At 42.6% G+C, this 18065-nt stretch overlaps 1 protein-coding gene across 1 annotated transcript in view; it reads left to right on the top strand.

The window, feature by feature from the left end:
* The window catches only part of ALK (ALK receptor tyrosine kinase), a gene marked incomplete at both ends in the record, with an annotated part of 331753 nt that overhangs the window by 295476 nt on the left and 18212 nt on the right, over window positions 1-18065 (top strand). The window contains 8 exons of the mRNA XM_082048887.1: window positions 3195-3357; window positions 7968-8118; window positions 10598-10729; window positions 11677-11821; window positions 12650-12832; window positions 14427-14525; window positions 15500-15652; window positions 16854-16952. Of these exons, the coding sequence (XP_081905013.1) occupies window positions 3195-3357; window positions 7968-8118; window positions 10598-10729; window positions 11677-11821; window positions 12650-12832; window positions 14427-14525; window positions 15500-15652; window positions 16854-16952 (1125 nt within the window). The remainder of the gene's footprint in view (window positions 1-3194; window positions 3358-7967; window positions 8119-10597; window positions 10730-11676; window positions 11822-12649; window positions 12833-14426; window positions 14526-15499; window positions 15653-16853; window positions 16953-18065) is intronic.

Raw genomic sequence — 18065 nt, 5'->3', positions numbered from 1 at the left:
AAATGAGGGGTGACTTCTTCCCATGCCATATTCTGTCCCATTTAATTCAGTGACAAAGCTGTTACATGTTGGACAGGCTTTCAGTATTGCATATGAAAGTGGATATCAACAGGAGGAGGACTGTTTGCAAGTCAGTATAGCCGTGACAAGTGAGGAGACCACGCAACACCTGGCTGTGGGTTTTACCAAAATCCTTGCTGCTTCAAATCAGATGCAGTCTCCCCATAGACTTCGCTTGGGTCAGACGTCCTCCTGCAATTATTTGGGCGAAGGTCACTACCCAACTCTGCTACTTCTCCCATTCCTGCCTGCCATCTACCCAAACAGAGCAAGTAAATGTGTCTGCTAGCACTGACTACAGCAGCTGCAGAACCTGGGAGGCTTTACATATAATCTTCTACATATTGCCTTATCGATTACAACGGGACTGCTTTTGAAATCTGAAGTAGTACCTCCTGTGCTCAGTCATCTCCAGGTTCCTCACATCACACTCCTTGGCATAATGTATCTGTGGTTTTTCATTCCCCAGACCTTCCATACTCTGTTTTAAAAGCCAGATTCTAAGAGCTTAGATGCACTTACATTCACTTATCTGAAATTACAAACACTATTTGCTCTTATCCTGGTACTGCCTCTGCACTGAAAGTGAGCCCCCTCTGTTCTGTCCAAGAGGCAGAAAATACAAAAGTTGTTCTGGATGCTTCAGTTCAAAGTCTGGAGGCATAATGTTTGCAGCAGGAGGGCATTTTTCTTCTGTTCCACCAGGGCATTGAGCTTTTAAGGAAACCAAGGGCTATTAAAAAACATTTTGGAATACAACATAGTTCATTGATGCCCTATCCCTGGAACCCAGTGGGAGTCAAGAGCTGCTGGTTTCAGGTCCAGCTGTGCTGTGGGTTATATGTGTGATATCTAGAGGTACTTTTGCCAGGGCCAAGTAAGCAGATATGTAAGCAACGAGATCTATTTAAAGGGAGTAAATCATAAATGTAAAGCTTAACCACAGCAGTGTGGTCTGTGCTAGTTTTTATCACTTCCAGTTTTCCATTTTGATTCTCTTGTGTTTTGAGCTTATTGTCCCCTTGAAGGTCACCTGCTTCTGCCTTTGGGAACATATTTGATGTTTCACCAGAGACATCCAAATGGCTTCTTATTGTTCCAAACGAAGACACTTACCTGCCTGCTTTACTAAACATATGTTTCAGTGCAGGTGGCTTAGCCCACTGGGATACTGCAATGTTAAATCACTGTGATAGCTGACAGAATGAGTTTCTCATCTTCCATTTTGTGTTAGATTTTGCTTTAGTTTGGGGATTTTTTTTGAAGAATTAACATAGGTAACTTCTGGTGCAAGACACTCAATATAAGAGGTAGTGAAGCATTTTGAGACATCGTGTTCTCAGGTGCTTTCCCCCTCTTACCTGTTTTTCTTGGGGTCTTGGGGGGGACTGCACTGGAGACAGAGGAGGAGGGGGTAGTTCTTCAATTCTTCCATTTGCTGCCTGCTAATTTTAAGACTTCATACCGCCACCTATTGCAGAAGGATGGAGAAGTAAGTAAAATGAGTATGTGAGTATCCATATAAAACAAGTAACAGTAGCAAAGTCTCTAGGGGACCCTTGCAGGGAAGTTTTAAGGAGGGGTGGCATAGATTTTGCAATAAGAAGGAAGAAATTGTTCTCTCAACATTGGAAAGCTTTCCTAAAGTACTAATTTTACATTGCTTCTTGGAATAGCCAAGACTATATTGCAAAACTCTTTTTTTTTCCAAAATGCCAGCCCCTTTATTCTTAAAGTCCTGCCAAATTATTTCATCCATTTCATGCATGGCCCTTTTTTATAAGAAGGAATTTAGCTCAACTTCAGAATTAGTCTGTGAAAAGGTAACTCAGACGTTGTGCCTGGCTAAACTAGTGTGTTTCCCTGTATATTTGGTGGGTGAACCCCTCCAGTGACAGTAATGATGGAACTGTTGGCCTCTCCTGTCCAGACACATGGAAACCATCATTTCTAGACCTGATCTGCTTAGAAAATAGCTCCAAATTCCAAGAAGGAGATCAAGCTTTTGCTGTATCTGACCTACCATTGCTGAAAGAGTGGCAGCTGGGGCAAAAATGCTGCCCTTTGAGAAACCCATAAGGAGAGCTGGCTGACCCAGCATTATTTGTAGAAATAATGTTCTTTAGACGTATTTCAAGTCTTTTGCCTTCAATGGCAGTAGAATTAACTAACAGAGTTTATTGGATTGTGTATATTAACTCATTAATATAATAAGTATGAATGATGAATAATGTAATGTACATCAAAAATGCTTAGTCCACTTATTTGCCCTATAGATCTTAGTTTTGATTAGATATGAAATATTTCCGGATATACTAGCAAATATGTTAGGATGGGTGTTACAAGAGCATTGTGGTCTTGCAACAGCGGTGGCCCTAATAATGAACCTCTAAAGACAAGAATGGCATTTTCAGCATAATCTATTTGAATTTTTAAAATTAGATTTTTGAGGCACAAATTAGCAAAGTCTTCTTTTATAAATCTATTTGGACAGAACTGATACTTCCAGTTGATGGGAATGGCTGTAACAGGGATGCATTTATTTACACCTGCAGATCTGGCCTAGAACATGCAGAGATGAATGCTTCTTTTACAGGCCTCCATTAGGTGGTTTGCCTTCTGAAGCTTAACTTGAATCTCTTGTGAGCAAATAATTATTCAAAATACAATTAGTTTATTGTTATGTTTTAATCACCGAGGTGATGTTGTATTTACAGGGTTTTATGTAATTAACAGCTACTTTCCCGTTTTAAATAAATTCAATAATCAAATGCCTGTAGAAGCTGGAAAGGCTAAAATGCATTGGTCTTGAGGTTACCAGCATGCACTTTAGCAGCCCAGAGACCAGAGCCTGAAACTGGTGGGTCTGTGTTGCATTTTACTCTGTGAACTTTGCCTTTATGAACCTTAGAAACAGTAAAGCTATGTTCATAGTTGTGATAGCTTTCAGGAGATGAAAAGCTGTCAAATACTGAGATACACAGTGCTATGAGAACTCTGTGTGTGTTTGTTCTCCCTAAAACCTAAGGAGCTGGTTTCTTCTCTTGGTGCAACAAGAGAGAGTGAATAAAGCGCTGAACAGCTGCTCGATCTTTGGATGTTCAGATGATGCCTTGTGTATGTCCTCATTTCAGATCACTGGTTATTCACAACGTGTGGTGCCAGTGGACCCTATGGCCCCACACAGAGTCAGTGCAACGACGCCTACAGGAACTCCAACCTCAGTGTGGTTGTGGGAGCTGAAGGGATTCTCCAAGGCATTCAAATCTGGAGAGTACCAGCAACCAACACATACAGGTAAGGGAACCATCTCTGATTGTCATGATATATCTTTGCATTTGAAACTAATCCAAGCTGCAGATACATGCTAAGCATGTATAAAGTATTATATTCAGAAGTTGGGCCAGACCTACAGGGGTTTTAATTCTCCCTGATCCTGTGATTGCCCATCCTCCCAGTCTCAGATTTGTTGTCTGAAAGAAGCAAAATTTTGTTGAAAGAGAGAAAAAAGAGAAACAACCACCTGAGGCAGACAAATCTTTAGCCTGAATGGCTACAGGTTGGGAGACTTCTATAAGTAACTGAAAATTGAGTGTTTTGACCTCCTTAGGCCAAGGGGCAGACATATCCTGTATGCTGCCCGTTGAACTCTGGGTTTAGAATAAGTTTTTCCCACTGTCCACCTGGTATAGGAGGCACAATTGTATGTCAGCATTTCTTATGGGACAGCTTGCATCAGCTCTGCTCAGCATCTCGACTTTTTTGAATCTAGGCATGTTAAGTTGAGGCTTTAAGGCTGGCACACCACTGTAGAATTGATTTTGGAAACCAGCCATCTTAATGTTAGGCTCTGTGATACTGAGGGTTCTAATGCTTAAATCCCTCTGTGGAGTTATTTTCAATGGGAGATGATCAGATACGGTTCAATGCACCCTAATCAGATTTTTACCAATCATTTTTCTCTTTTTGCTCTTGCTGGGGAAAAAAAAGTACAATCAAAGTTTAGTTCCGTCTATCTTAGTGGTAACATCAAGCCATTACATGCATCAGTTTGTAAGCAAAACTGTCTGAATCAATGACTGTCTAGTGGTGTGCTTTTAGTCACCATTCCTTGTTGAAATCAATGATGGCATTGTAGATTTCAAAGCAGAACATTCCGCTGAAAGCTTTGAACAAATTTCAGTTAAAACTTACTAGCACCTTCCTTTTTTTCTTCTTATTGAAAAAGAGTATTAATATTGAGGGATAGATGTCAGTCTCTAACAGAAGCCTACTGCAAAGCAGTTTTGAGAAACTGGGTAGGCTAGGCTGGGCACAAGTTCTGCCTAAGTGCCTATTACAACGAGAATTGATGGTAATGAAAAAAGCGTTAATGATGTTTTACTCAGCTATCAAAAATGAGTTGCCTGAGGTTAATAGAATTTTTCAGAACCAGCATTCAGTAAATATGGTTATAAAGTATAGCCCAGAAGAGAAGAGGCAATAAACTTACAACCTTGTCATTTCTTTATATCACAGCCCAGCCCAAGAAGAGCCAGAATTCCAGTGTAACTGTGGGCTCATTTTTGCTACACAGTAAAAACCACAGGTCCCACAGGGAAGACCTGTCTATTTAAGTCCTATAAATGACCTAAAAGGCTTTAGGTTCTGTATAGCTAATAGATAGCTAATGTCATAGGGAATCTATATATATGGATGACATTCTCTTCTGTATCTCTTCAGGCTGTAGTAGAGAATTCACAGCCTGGGGAAAGGAGGAGGCAGTTACAGGCTTAAATTAATTTGGCGTCTTCCTGATTCTGGGCTGCTGAAGGGGCAGCGGAGTCCCCCAGTGCAGCATAGCCCTGGGAAAATGTTGAGTTGCGATATCAGTTCTGGACTTCCCAGAGTCTGGATCCACGGCCTGTGTCTAGCTCTCCCCTGCAGGCCTGCTGCACTGTGGGTGCTGTCAGCCTGAGAGCCATCTCGAGGATACCAGACCCAGAGATAAAACCCTCCAGCTGGCTGCTGGGCTCTGAAGAAAGCTGTCATTATGCCATAACAGCGCGTTTTACACTGCACAATGTAGAGCAGTGAGTTACATTCCTGATAATTGCATAAGAGGGATATAGATTGTGTGAACACGAGGCAGAATATGCATTGTTAAAATGCAAAGACGGAAGGCTCAACTTTGCACAACTTTCTGCTCGCACAAGCTAACCCCACCCAGAAAACCCCACCATCTCTGGAGCTGTGGGTAATCTGACACATACTGTAGGTGGCTTCATTTGAAGTCTGGAGTCCTGTGTACTCCAGTGCTTGATACAGACAAAATCATCTGGTTTCCTCCCATAGGTACTACACAATGTATAACAATAAAGATAGGCAACATAAAATAATGTTTTTTTTCAGATTTCCTTATAAGCATTCAGGAGCTCTGGTCATCCCATATCTAGGCTTATGATCAAGTATGAGAGAAATGAACTGTAATAAATTACGCGTTACCATCCATTGTCCTAATTCTTTATAAAAGCAAGAATCTTTGGTCCATTTGCTGAGTGCCTCGTTTGTTATCACTTCCACTGCTCTCTTTTGCCTCGTCCCTTCTTGTAAGGTGGCACAAGAGTATGGCACAGTGGAATGCAAAAAGGTGTCCTTCTAGGTTGGCCAGCCTAGGCACTGCATTTTCTCATATTCTCAAAACTAGCTGGAGTATTTGTCCTGAGTGTCTATCTAGAGGTGGAATTGTTTTTTCCAGTGCACAGTGATCCTGATCCTTCCTGAATTGCAGTTTTTCAGCTCCTACAAGTATAGTAGGAAAAGAAAAGGAGGAAGACAGTGGAAGGTATTCTGTGTTCTGGATATATCTGCTCAGGGTGGTCTGAATCTTTCTTCAAGGCCAACATGGTTAAATGGATTCCTCTTGTGAAAGAAAGTTGTGCCTAAGGAAAGGGATCTTGCTAAAACTCGAAGTCAAGATAACCCATCTGTTTAAATAGTGACACACATTTTGAATAGGGAATGACTGTCATCCCAGTCTACTGGGTTTTATTTGTCTGCAGCCTTTAAATGAGGCAAAAATGGGTTCTCCTGAACTTACTGACATCAGTGCTTGTATGTGAAATCTGTTTATACACAGAAAAATATGGCCCCTAACTGCAGTCAATTAGCCCTGCCAGGTTGCCGTGCCTGATAGTGCACCTCGTTAGCCATTGCCAAATCAACTCAGTCTTCAGATACATGCAGCATCTGTTTGGTGCAGCCCAGTGCTATGTCCATCACTTTCTCTGCTGGCTCCAGTGCAGCATTACTGAGGAATGATTGCTTTGGATATCGACAGTGGCATGAACATAATCATGTCACATTGTTAGGATCTAATGTACTTTATGAGGCACCTGATGCTCCATAGTTGCTTCGACGTCAGAACTGCTCAATGCTGGCTGCCTCAGAGCAGAACCATGAGGTGAGTTCCTCACGCTAATGGTTCATACAAGTTGGGGGCTGAAAGTGAGCTGCCTGCCCAGCCCGTTCAGGGTGCTCACACACAATGAGCACTGCTGGTTCATTCTGCTTGTAGCCTGTTTGCATGCAGAACTGTGCTGGGCAAAGACCAACCAGGTGCTGGAGGGAAGGAGGAGTTGAAGCGGAGCAGCTGTACTGTAATGAGTAGGAAGCCGAGAGTAAGTTTTGTGCTCTCAGCCCTGCAGTCACTGTTCGCATGCTCCAGCTTGAATTTCGCTTTCATGGAAATAGCTGAAAAGTTGCTAATGTCAGTGGAGAAGGACCTGCTTATTTCAGTTCTAAACAGGGCTTGCAGTATCACCACTCACTCAGAAAGTTGAGTATCTCTTTTGTTGCAGCAGAGATGGCTGTTTTATAATGATTTTTATAAAGTGCTTTGAAATCCTTTGATAAAAACATTGCTTCAAGTATGTAAATTGTTTACATACTTAGAAAGTGAGAGGGAAGAGCTGAGCCATACAGTAGTACAGTCAAATCTTGGAGTACATCAACAACAGTAAGGACCTCTCAGTCATGACTGCCTGAAATAAAAGCCCCAGAGCCTGAACTGGGACTGCAGCAGCCTGTGTGTGCAACCCAGCTGCTCCTGGCTGGAGACAGGGGCACGTTCCTGGAGGCTCTGAGTGCAGCCAGGGACTTTTTGCCTTCGTTCTTCACTGCAGGTGGTGATATGCCCATCTACTCTTCTAACTCCCTCTGGTCCTGGGAATAGGAGGGCTGTTTCTCATCTGGTCCATGCTACCAGGACCAGTTGTGTTGTCTCCTTTCTCAAATCTCCCCGTCAATCTCATGCTTATTGTTCTCTTTAGCCATATGTGCTGTACTTATTGCTTCTCTTGGTTCTGTTTTTTCTCTTCCTTGCTGCAAACCTCTCAAGGGTATGCCTTCTGGGAAACAAGATGTGTTTCGTATATTAAAGTTTGAATCTACAGGGGCTTGCTCACTCTATCCTCAGCAAGTGTTTGCCTAAGAATCAATGTGAAAGAAGCTGTTTGTAGCTACCCAAGTTCATAGGTCCATATAGATCAGACAACCTCAGTCTTGAAGTTTGGGTTTAGAATTATTTATAGCGGGGGTGTCAAATTCATTTTCACTGGGGGCCGCATCAGCCTCGCGGTTGCCTTCAAAGGGCCGAATGTAATTTTGGGACCGTATAAATGCAGGAGTAGTTACATTTATACGGTCCTAAAATTACATTCGGCCCTTTGAAGGCAACCGCGAGGCTGATGCGGCCCCCAGTGAAAATGAATTTGACACCCCTACTTTAGAGTGTCAGGTCTTTGGGGCACAGCCTCGTGATGGTGTGCAAAGTATGCAGTTTCCAGAAGTGGCTCATGCTACTTTCTACCTGTCTTGGACAACTCAGATGCTGGACTCTTTTTTTTTTTTCTTCTTTTTTCCTGCAGCATCTCAGGCTATGGAGCTGCTGGTGGGAAAGGTGGGAAGAACACCATGGTGCGGTCCCATGGCGTGTCTGTGCTGGGAATTTTTGACCTTCAGAAGGATGATACTTTGTATATCTTGGTAGGACAGCAAGGAGAAGATGCTTGTCCTAGTGTAAGTCATTGCCCTTTCTGTTTTGCCTTAATCCCTTCTTACAAATCTGTGGAGTTTTGTTTGTTTACAGAGAAAACTGTTGTCCTTGAGGAGTTTGGGGTTATGTGGTTCAAAGGTTAGCTACAGTTCTACGGGGAGGGTGTGAGTGAGAAAAGACAAAATACCATGTCACTGTGCTCACTTCTTCAACAGTCAGGCCCCACTGATAATACACTACAGTTTCCTGATTGATCTGCGTATCTCAGAGCATCTTTCTGGGGTTTGGGAGGAAAAAGACAACCCTGCCTTCCTTTCCTCTGGAGATCAGTCTTCAAGGTTGATTTCACAGGGCTTTGTCCTTGCTCCGCTTGTTGAGCCCAGCCCTACCGCTATCATAGTGCTCTGCAGCTCCAGAGACACGCACCTCACACGGCCTGTTCAGTTAATATCTGTATGGGAATGGGAGAGACAAATTAATCACTGCTGAATCAGTCCTGATTTTTCTGTTACGAACCAATCATTGCTGCAAATGCCTTGACAGAAAGTGAAACTTCCACCATTTGCAGGCACAATAACCTATTAATCATTTAGTATTCTTTGGAGGATGAGGGAATAGGAGATTCTTATGGAGGAAACTAAGCATTATCTGATGAAATTTCACCTACAGGTTTGAGCTGGACACTTAAATGCTGTGCATTTCTCACCTGTTAATGGCTGGCATCCAAGAGATGAAAGCTTAGCAGTGTTTTACAGCAGAGAAAGGTTGAATGATGTAGACAAGAAAGAGGGGTTCTCAAGGTTGGGTGCTGAAGTAAATAATGTTAAAACTGGAATTATACATATCTACAAACAAACCATTAATATGAAGCCTCTTTGAAATGAGAAATGCCCTAACTCAAACTTCCATCTAACGTCTATAACTAGGACATTCCAGCTGAGTGTAATATATGGACTCATTAAATTGCAGGCCCCTGTAATCTTAGTGAGAATTTATTGAGTGCTAATGTAATTCTTTCATTGAGGCAAAGAGATTGCATAGACTTGTAGAAGGGACTTTTACTAGATTGGATTGTAATCAGTTATGTCTCTGCCATGAAGGATTTTTTTTTTTTTTAATTCAATTGTAATCTAGTGGTTCCTTTGGGTCATTGACTTTGTCATTTTATTAATCATACCCACCCAACTCCAAATCAATTAAGGAGAGGGAAGACTAAGGAAAGGAGAATTGTTTAGTTGCATAGGCAAGTCCACACACACAAAATGGATGCCATTCATTCTCTGGCACAACCTAGGACACCTTTTGTGGCCGACAGAATAATTCGTAACTTGAGGATGCTTTTATCAGGCTCCTTTTCCAAAAGAAATCACAGAAGAAGGAAGTAGAAGGAAGCAGAAGGTCGGTCCTACTATAACAACTGTTTGTGAATTTTTCCCTTAAAGTGTTGTTGACTTTGTGAGTTCAGCGTACATAAAAAGAGATTATTTCTGAGGTGAAACATATAAAGTAAAACAATCTAGAAGCAAAGCTTGAAGCTTACAAACACAAGAGTCCTGCTTGTCAGGCACAATCAAAGCAACAGTTACCTGTCTTAGATCATAGTCCAGAAGTACTTATAAACGATGATTTGATGTTTTGCTTGAAATCAGTTAGTGAATTCAGTGATTTGCCTAATATAAAAGGTTCATTACATTTGGTGCTAATTGGTGAAGGGGAAAACAATGCCAAGTAGGAAATACGGAGGCTTTTTAGTGAGGTATTTCCCGTAACATTAGGTCAACATTGCAGTCAAAGGTGGGATTGAAGCTGTCTTGGTAGGTTTTGAACTAGCTAGCACTGGTAATTACAGTAAAACTGCTGCTACAATGTAAGCATCGGATCAACATCAAAACTTACTTGGAAGCCTAAATAAACAGTGGGTGGCCAATCTATGCCAAGCTTGTTGCTACAGTCCATGCTGTGACAACCTAGGTTAAAGCTAGCTCTGGTACATCTGCATGACCCACCAATACACCTTCATTCTGGGTAGATGCACACTGGCTGCCTGGCCCTAACCCATGGGGTGCTGGAAGACAAGTAAAGAAACTTGGATTCTCTCTATGTTGCTACCATTTGGCTGTTGCTTGACATGGGGCAGGTCATATCATCACCGAGTTACTCCCTCCCCCCAGCTGTGAAATACAGATAGTTAATGCTGGGAAGTATTTGCAGTGAATTCTGCTACATCTATGTTAAAAGCTTATGGAGCTGTTTTACATGGTAATAGATACCAGCACTGAGCTTGCTTCGAAATAATTCAATTAAAATGGCAACAGATTATTCTGATGAAGGTTGAAGCAAAAAGAAAGATTCTTCTAGAAGAGCATTCACTTGCTTCTGCTTATGGAATTTCACTGGAGGACAATTTATTGGTTTGGGAGGGTGAAGGGTCCGTGAGGCTTGTGTGTGTACAAGGACATGGCAATTTATTACCAGTATTCAGACCCAGTCTTCTGTTTGCAGACTAACGATGTTATACAGAAAGTCTGTATTGGAGAGAACAATGTGATTGAAGAAGAGATACGTGTGAACAGAAGTGTCAAAGAATGGGCAGGAGGAGGTGGAGGTGGGGGAGGTGCAACCTACATATTTAAGGTATGGAAACATAGTCCCTGTGCACCTTCAGCATGAACACATCCTGCCACTTGCCTCTAGTATCACAGCCTGGAAAGTCTGAGAACCCTTTATACATCTCTGGGGAAGGGTCCATAAAGTGAGCTCTGGGTATGGTTCATTTCCAGCTGATAGCCGTAGTGAGCTGGGTTGGCCCTTTACGCTTCTCAGCCAGCTACTCAGTATGGCCACACTTGCTTCTGTGGCTTGGAGTTTCCTTGGCAAAGATAACAGCTTGAATTGAATTGTTTTCAATGCAAGCTGAGATGCTGACACGTAATTCTACAGTAAAAGGCAAATTCCACAGGACTTCATTCAAATCTGTCATTGCAGAACATTAGACTTCAACTACACATTTGGTCTGTGCGGTGCAATGACAAGAAACGTTGAGGATAGCCTGTATGTTTTCTGTTGGCAACCCAATAGCTAGGCACCATTGATCTTTTCTGTCATGTACTAGCTGAGACAGTACTCGTTCCAACACCGGTTTCAGGCATTAACAATATGTTTGGATCACCCAACTTCTATGTAATTCTACATAACCCTGCATGCTCGAACAGTTTCCAGTGTAGCAGTCCTTTACCAGTGGAGACACTATATTGCATTACATAGAGCAGCACTCCTCAGCTGTTTCGTTTGATGGAAGTCATCACATGGTAACATTACAATCTTTCTAAGAGCCATCAGCACTGTAGGTACAATTCACGGAGCTGCTGATGCCACTGTTCTCTGTTGCAGAACCTAATTGGACTAGCGCCATTCATTAATCTTTTGGATGTGGTTGCATAAATAATGCAATGGTAATTTGTAGTGCTGAGCAGTCCTAGATGCCTGATTAGTACAACATTACAGTAACTAGCATGTGGTTGAACTTCCATTTGTGTGTCCGACTCAGTTTGAACGCTGCCTTTATTTCTGAATTTGTTAAGATGGAGAATGGAGAACCTGTCCCCTTGATAATTGCAGCAGGAGGTGGTGGCAGGGCCTACAGGGCCAAAACAGATACATTTCATCCAGAAAGGCTGGAGAATGATTCCTCCATTCCAGGGCTGAATGGAAATTCAGGAGCTGCAGGTAAGGAAAGTTTTATCTTTTTAAGAAAACCTTTGTGAATATGTGATACTCCCAGACTCCTCCTCACAAGGAGGTGAGGTGAAACTCACGAAAACACAGTTCAGTGGGAGCAAGGGTGTTAAACAGATGGCCTAAATACAGGTGTCGAAGATGATATAGCCATAACAATGGCAATATTTTCCAAAATAATGCAGTACTTCTCATAAGAAAAGTTGTTTGATTTTTTGGTGTGGGAGTTTGCAGTGCCAACTTAGCCATCCTCCTCCCTGCACCATTTCACGCTGTGTAGACATACAGTTTCCCTGGCTTATGCAGAAAGAGCATAATTGCACCCTGGTTAGAAGTCTCTGTGAAGAGACCTTGGACTGATCATCCAGCAGAGGTGAAAGTGAGTCACTGGTGAGTATGTTGTATTTAGAGCAGGGCTAGGACCTGTTTTCACATCCTTTTCACTAAATATGCTTTTTTCTCCACTTCAGAACTGGCATAGGGGTTTTTCAAAAGTATTTTTTGCAAAGAGAAGGAGAAAGCTCTGATAGCCAGAAACAAGTGATTGGGGAGTAGGCAGGGATATCTTTTTACATTTTCCATAGAAAATACTTGTCCTGTGTGGTAGGTGAAAAGAGGTGCAGATAATTGATGTGGTCAAAAGCCCTACAGAAAGGTCACTGTAGCACTGTGTAGCAAGCACATCCCCTCTTCTAACCAAGGCATGAGACTCACTTTCAGCTGAGGTGCTTTCGAAGGAGGGCTTGTTTTGCAGCTCCCTGCAGTGTTTTCTACACAAAATAATCCCTACCTGTGCCTTTTCTCTTCTCTTAACTGCAGGTGGTGGAGGTGGCTGGAATGATAACACTTCCTTCCTGTGGTCAGGAAAATCCTTGCTGGAAGGTGCTACTGGAGGAAGATCCTGCCCCCAGGCCATGAAGAAGTGGGGGTGGGAGACAAGAGGGGGTTTCGGAGGGGGTGGAGGGGGGTGCTCCTCAGGTGGAGGAGGCGGAGGATATATAGGTAAAGTGGCTTCATGTTCAAGGTGTCCCTTCCCCTCCTTTAGTGCTAATGATCAGCAAAACACTGATAGCTAATTCTCCTGTAGCTAGTGTATTTGACTGTTATGTACTAGTATGTCTGTGTTGCCTTTTTAGCATTACATGAACGTATGGCATTTAGTCTTTGAGCAAATAGCCAGATATCAGTCCTTCAGCTGTAATCCTGGCTTTGCACTCTGCAAAATGTGCCATCAAGATCCTGCTGCGATTCTTGAGCCTTCCATTAGCGGGTTACAGTGCTGAAGAAGGAGGAGCCACAGGCGATGTGCTCCCATTGCCAACACCTGTGGTTGGAGGACTTTGGTCCTGGAGACCAGCAGCCAGGCCTTATGCCAGGGGAAGGACATGGCTGCTTCTACCCTGCCCTGCTGTGGTCCTGCACAGGTGGCCTCTGGGGACAGGTTCAGGCTGCCAGCCAGGACCCCTCTTAATAACGATGGTAGTGTTGACTTCAGTCAACAAGGAGCTAATTTCATGTGCTGTGGGTCTCAGGACAGCTGTCAGATGGCATTATGTTGATTATAACTGGTGTGGGCCAGATTCAAGATCTCTGCTAACTTGTAATCTCCTGGGCCACATAGTTTCTTCAGCCATCTGCACTGTGGTGGACATTTTAACCCCTGGATCCCCACAGCTTAAATCAAGTGTATGATATACTAGAAATCCTGAGAGGAAGTAATGTGTTTAAACCAGGGGTGTCAAACTCATTTTCACTGGGGGCCACATCAGTCTCGTGGTTGCCTTCAAATGACCTAATGTAATTTTAGGACTGTATAAATGTAGGAGTAGTTACATTTAAATTATTAAGTGCATGTTTTGTACCAATGTTACTATGTAATGCTGCTTTTTCCAACAGAATGCCTCACATGACATAATTTTAATGTCACTGAAGATGGTTAAAGGGGAAAAGCCGTTTCTGGGTGGAGTGGGGGAATCTTTGCATGCTTGTACTACATAATACATGGCCCCTACTGTGCTTCTAATATGTTCTATGTATTGCCCATACTTTGTTCCTAATGTGTTCTATATGCCCAAGCACAAGTGAGTAACTCATAAGTTCCTTCAGTCCCCACTCCTGGTGGACCACCCTCCTTTCAGGGTGCAAAGAAGAGGAAGGATATCGGGTTATTCATTGCTGACACAGTACATACCTTGATCAGCAAGGGTACTGAACTTAGCACTTGAGCACTGTTCTTTTACCGTCTCTTGGCCACATTAATTTTAAGAAAAACTTCTGTGTTTTCACAGCATCCAAATGGTTAAAGGTGAAGTTTCTGGTTTAGGTGTGCCTTAGTTTGCAACAGCCTGCCTAAAACAGAGCTAAGAAATCGATTGTCACAAGATGCTGCGATCAAATTGAAGTTCTAGAGATGAAAGACCAGTGGTTCATGCCACAACTCACTAAATGTTCCCTATATGTGAAATACTTTGATTTATTCTCTTTTCTCATTTGAATGCCTCCCTAAATATACTGAAGTTGTGCATGTTGCAATGCTTATCTGTATTTTAGTGCTAATGAGCCTCAGTCTGTTAAGGTAACTTCTGGTTTGATGTAGGTGGCAATGCTGCAGTGGACAATGACCCAGAGATGGATGGGGAGGATGGTGTGTCCTTTATTAATCCAATTGGTACTTTATACACTCCAGCGCTTAAAGGTATTAATGTTGGTCAGAAGTCTTCTAGTGGGTTTCTTTCATGTTAAGAATAGTTTGCATTGTAGGACAATTTAAAAGCCTTTGGGTACAGCTTAGTGTCATCGTGAACATAAGGAGAAAGAAAGATATAGCATAACAAAGTCCAATGGAAAATAAACAGAAGTAGTAGGAAGACAGCAGGTGGAGGAAATGTCATGGATGTTAGAAAACACTTCCCAACAAGATAGCCTACAGAATAATTTTGTCCAAAGAGAGTAGTAGCAAAACCTCGTAGTTCAGATAATTTAGGAAATAAGCAGATAAAGTACCTGAATATTCAGTAACAAACATGTTCCTTAGAGCATCCTTCAGCAAAGTATCCAGGCTGGACCAGGGAGTTTCTAGAGAAAACAGTGCAGTGCTGCCCAGCATTGTGTGGGAGTGATAAATACTGCCACTCCAGCTTGTGTTTGCTCAGAAGTCAGCATCTTCAATATGTTTGCGATGTGTTCAGAAAATACAAAAATATCTCTTTGTTCAGGAAAAAAAAGTTTGCTTCAGAACAGCCAAAAGTATTTTCAAATACCGATGAACTCTGGCCTGACAAATTCAGCGGGAAGGTTTTGAAAACATTGCAGTGTTTGATCTCAGAGGGAGGAAAGGCCAGGATGAGAAGGGTGAGCCTCAGGGACTGCTGAAAGGGCAGGTTTCTGTTAGGCTGGGCAGCAGACTCCTTCCTAACCTGGTAGGACCACCTGCTGCAAGAGAGCCGGTGCACCTCAGCTGCAGTGGGGCTTATTTAGCTGAATGTTATTTTCTACATGAGAAAGTACAGGAGCCGTGGAAGGTGGGGAGAAATCAGTTTCTTAAATGGGTCCCACCCTGCCACATCCAGCAATTGTGTCTACCGTGTCCCCTGTTTCTGTCAGAGCCCAAGGGAACAATATGAGTGATCCTTACAGTAGTTAACTCAGCTTCTTTCATCCACTCCCTAGTGACAGAGGGGCACGGAGAGGTGGATATTAGGCTGCATCTTAACTGCAGTCACTGTGAGATGGACGAGTGCCGTGTTGATCTTGAGACTCAAAAAGTCATTTGCTTTTGTGAACCAGGCACAGAGTTGGCTGAGGATGGTGTGTCTTGCATAGGTAAGTAGATGTATGAGGTAGGCTGGTAGCATGTGAAACAGAAAGTGCATGGTAAAAATCTGTATTCTGGACTGTAAGACATCCTGAAAGTGTTCTCTGGTCTCTTTCTCAAAACTGGCTTCTGTTGAATGTTACCTTCTTTCCTGATGGTATATGCTGCAGAGTTGTTTTGCTAGGCTATGGACACATCGGTGCTGAGGCACTGGTTTGCATTACAGCGGTATGTCTGGCATAGTGGGCAGCACTGAGGAGAGTCAGATTTTGCATCTGGTTGTGCTGATGCTCACATTCTGCTCTGAAATCATGAAAGTTTGCACACTGAAGGAGTTGTCCAGCTAAACTTAACTTCCAGGTCTGTCCTCTTAGAAGTGAAAAAATGGACAATGTAAAGCAGAATATACTTCCTGTGGGTTTGGACATATAAGGTGCATGTGCAGAATTAATAAGAAATTCTGAGTGAGTGATCTCTGAGGAAAAAAAAAGACAGTGCCTGTACTTGCATTACTTCAAAAGCAAGTGCTCAGAGCTCCATTACTCGGTTTCCTTCATATTCTTGCCCAGCAGTTAGAGCAAGTGGACTCCAGAATCACTCAGCATCCTGCTCTCAGCTTTGTCACTGGCATGGGAAAATTGTTCTATATTTCTACCATTCCCATCTGTAAAATGGGTAAAAAGCATGGTCATTTTGACAAGGTGAAGTAAACCTTAATAGATGCCTTGTGTGGTCCCACGTGAGCATGCAGCTGTGGGATACTTAGTACTGCACTTAATGTTATCAGATTTTTCTGCCTGGATTAGGTGCATTTAGGAGATGATATATTGCAGTCCTCCTTCTGCTTTTGCTGTGGTTGGGCATTGGTAGCAGCACTTTAGTGCCCTGGCAATGTAATGTTCTTTCCACCTCCCTAACCTCCTGCCCCTGGTTTTTATGGCCTTGTTTTCATACCCAGAGAGTGCACATGTTAATTCGTTGATAGCAAACCATCTGTTTTAATGGCTTGATATTAACTGAGGGAAGTGAAACAATGAGCTATTAGAGGTCATAGATCCTGAGAACTGCTCATGCCAGAGGTTGCTCCTGCACTACAGCAGCAGCAGCAGAGTCAATAGAAGGAAGAGAAGAAAAATCTATCTGAAAAAAAAAGTGGCTGCTGAAAGATCATTTCAAACGTAATTCATTTTTCTCCTGCTTCTGTTACAGCTGAGCCAGTGGTTCACCTCCCTCTCTCCTTGGTCTTGTCCGTAGTGACTTCAGCATTGGTGGCTGCTTTAATTTTGGCTTTTTCAGGAATCATGATAGGTGAGTGTTTCTCTGCAAAAGATATTGTCATATGAGGGCTGGATCCGAGCCAGGGATAATTGGGCACTGGCAGGCAAAAGGATTCAGATTTTTAGCTACTGCTGTATTTAATGACACCTTGGCGCACACATGCCTTAACTTCAAGTTTCAGTAGTTGTTTCTAACCGTGATGGCCAATTTGAGGAGGTTTCAGTTACCGACTGCATCTTGTAAGAGACATTACTGCTAGTGTTGTGGTGTGAAGCTGCCAGAACACAACTGCCACTGTTTTTGTGAGAACTGTTGGTGCATAATGCCTAAAAGCAAGCTTATATTTGCGTCCCTATGTACAGATTTGCCTCTTAATGTGTGACATTTAAGTTTGAAATTCTCACATAGGTTCCCCTTTTACAAACTACTGCTTAGTAGGATGTGAGAATTTTTGGCTTCTTTATTTGAAATCTTAAAAGGTATTTTTCACACTTTCATTTTCTTATTTTAAAGTTGCTCACCTGCATTCAATTAAAAGCAGAATAGATCTGAATCAATGAAAAGCAACCAGGGATTCAAACCACAGCTTTGCCACTTTTCTTTGTCCACACTCTCTGGGAGAGCAGAGGGATGCAGCCAGACCAGCAAATGGCAACTATTAAATTAGATTTGTGCAGCTGTTTCAGTTTTAAGAGTTTCAGGAGTTATCAGTTGCGCACACATGGTCCTACATGTATGACATCTGGCCTGGCAGTACTCCTTTAAAATTACTAATTACTTCTCAGGGAGTGGAAGAGTAATCCTCTTTCCATCCAACTAACCTATCATTGCCATCTCAGGATAGAGCAGCAATTTAAAAAATCAAAGCAAAAGCAATGAGGAGGAAAAGGGAGGGCAGGTTTGTGGGTAAGTCATTACATCCGTCTGCCTTTGCCAGTGCATGTTTACCCCTTGAATTCTTCCCCTGAGCAACATCTGCTAGAGAAGATGCAATAGCTATTACCGTCACAGTATTTGGGCTCAATCCAGCTCCCACAGAAATCAATAGTAAGGGTAATAGTGATTTAACCTGCTCACAACTGGCATCTTGCTTTGAAAAAAAATACTCCAATATCAGTATACTATTTCAAGTAATATCCACAT

This window comes from Streptopelia decaocto, assembly GCF_964273445.1.
Source record: "Streptopelia decaocto genome assembly, chromosome: 3".
NCBI classification, from domain to species: Eukaryota; Metazoa; Chordata; class Aves; order Columbiformes; family Columbidae; genus Streptopelia; species Streptopelia decaocto.
This window is presented reverse-complemented; position numbering and strand designations above follow the sequence as displayed.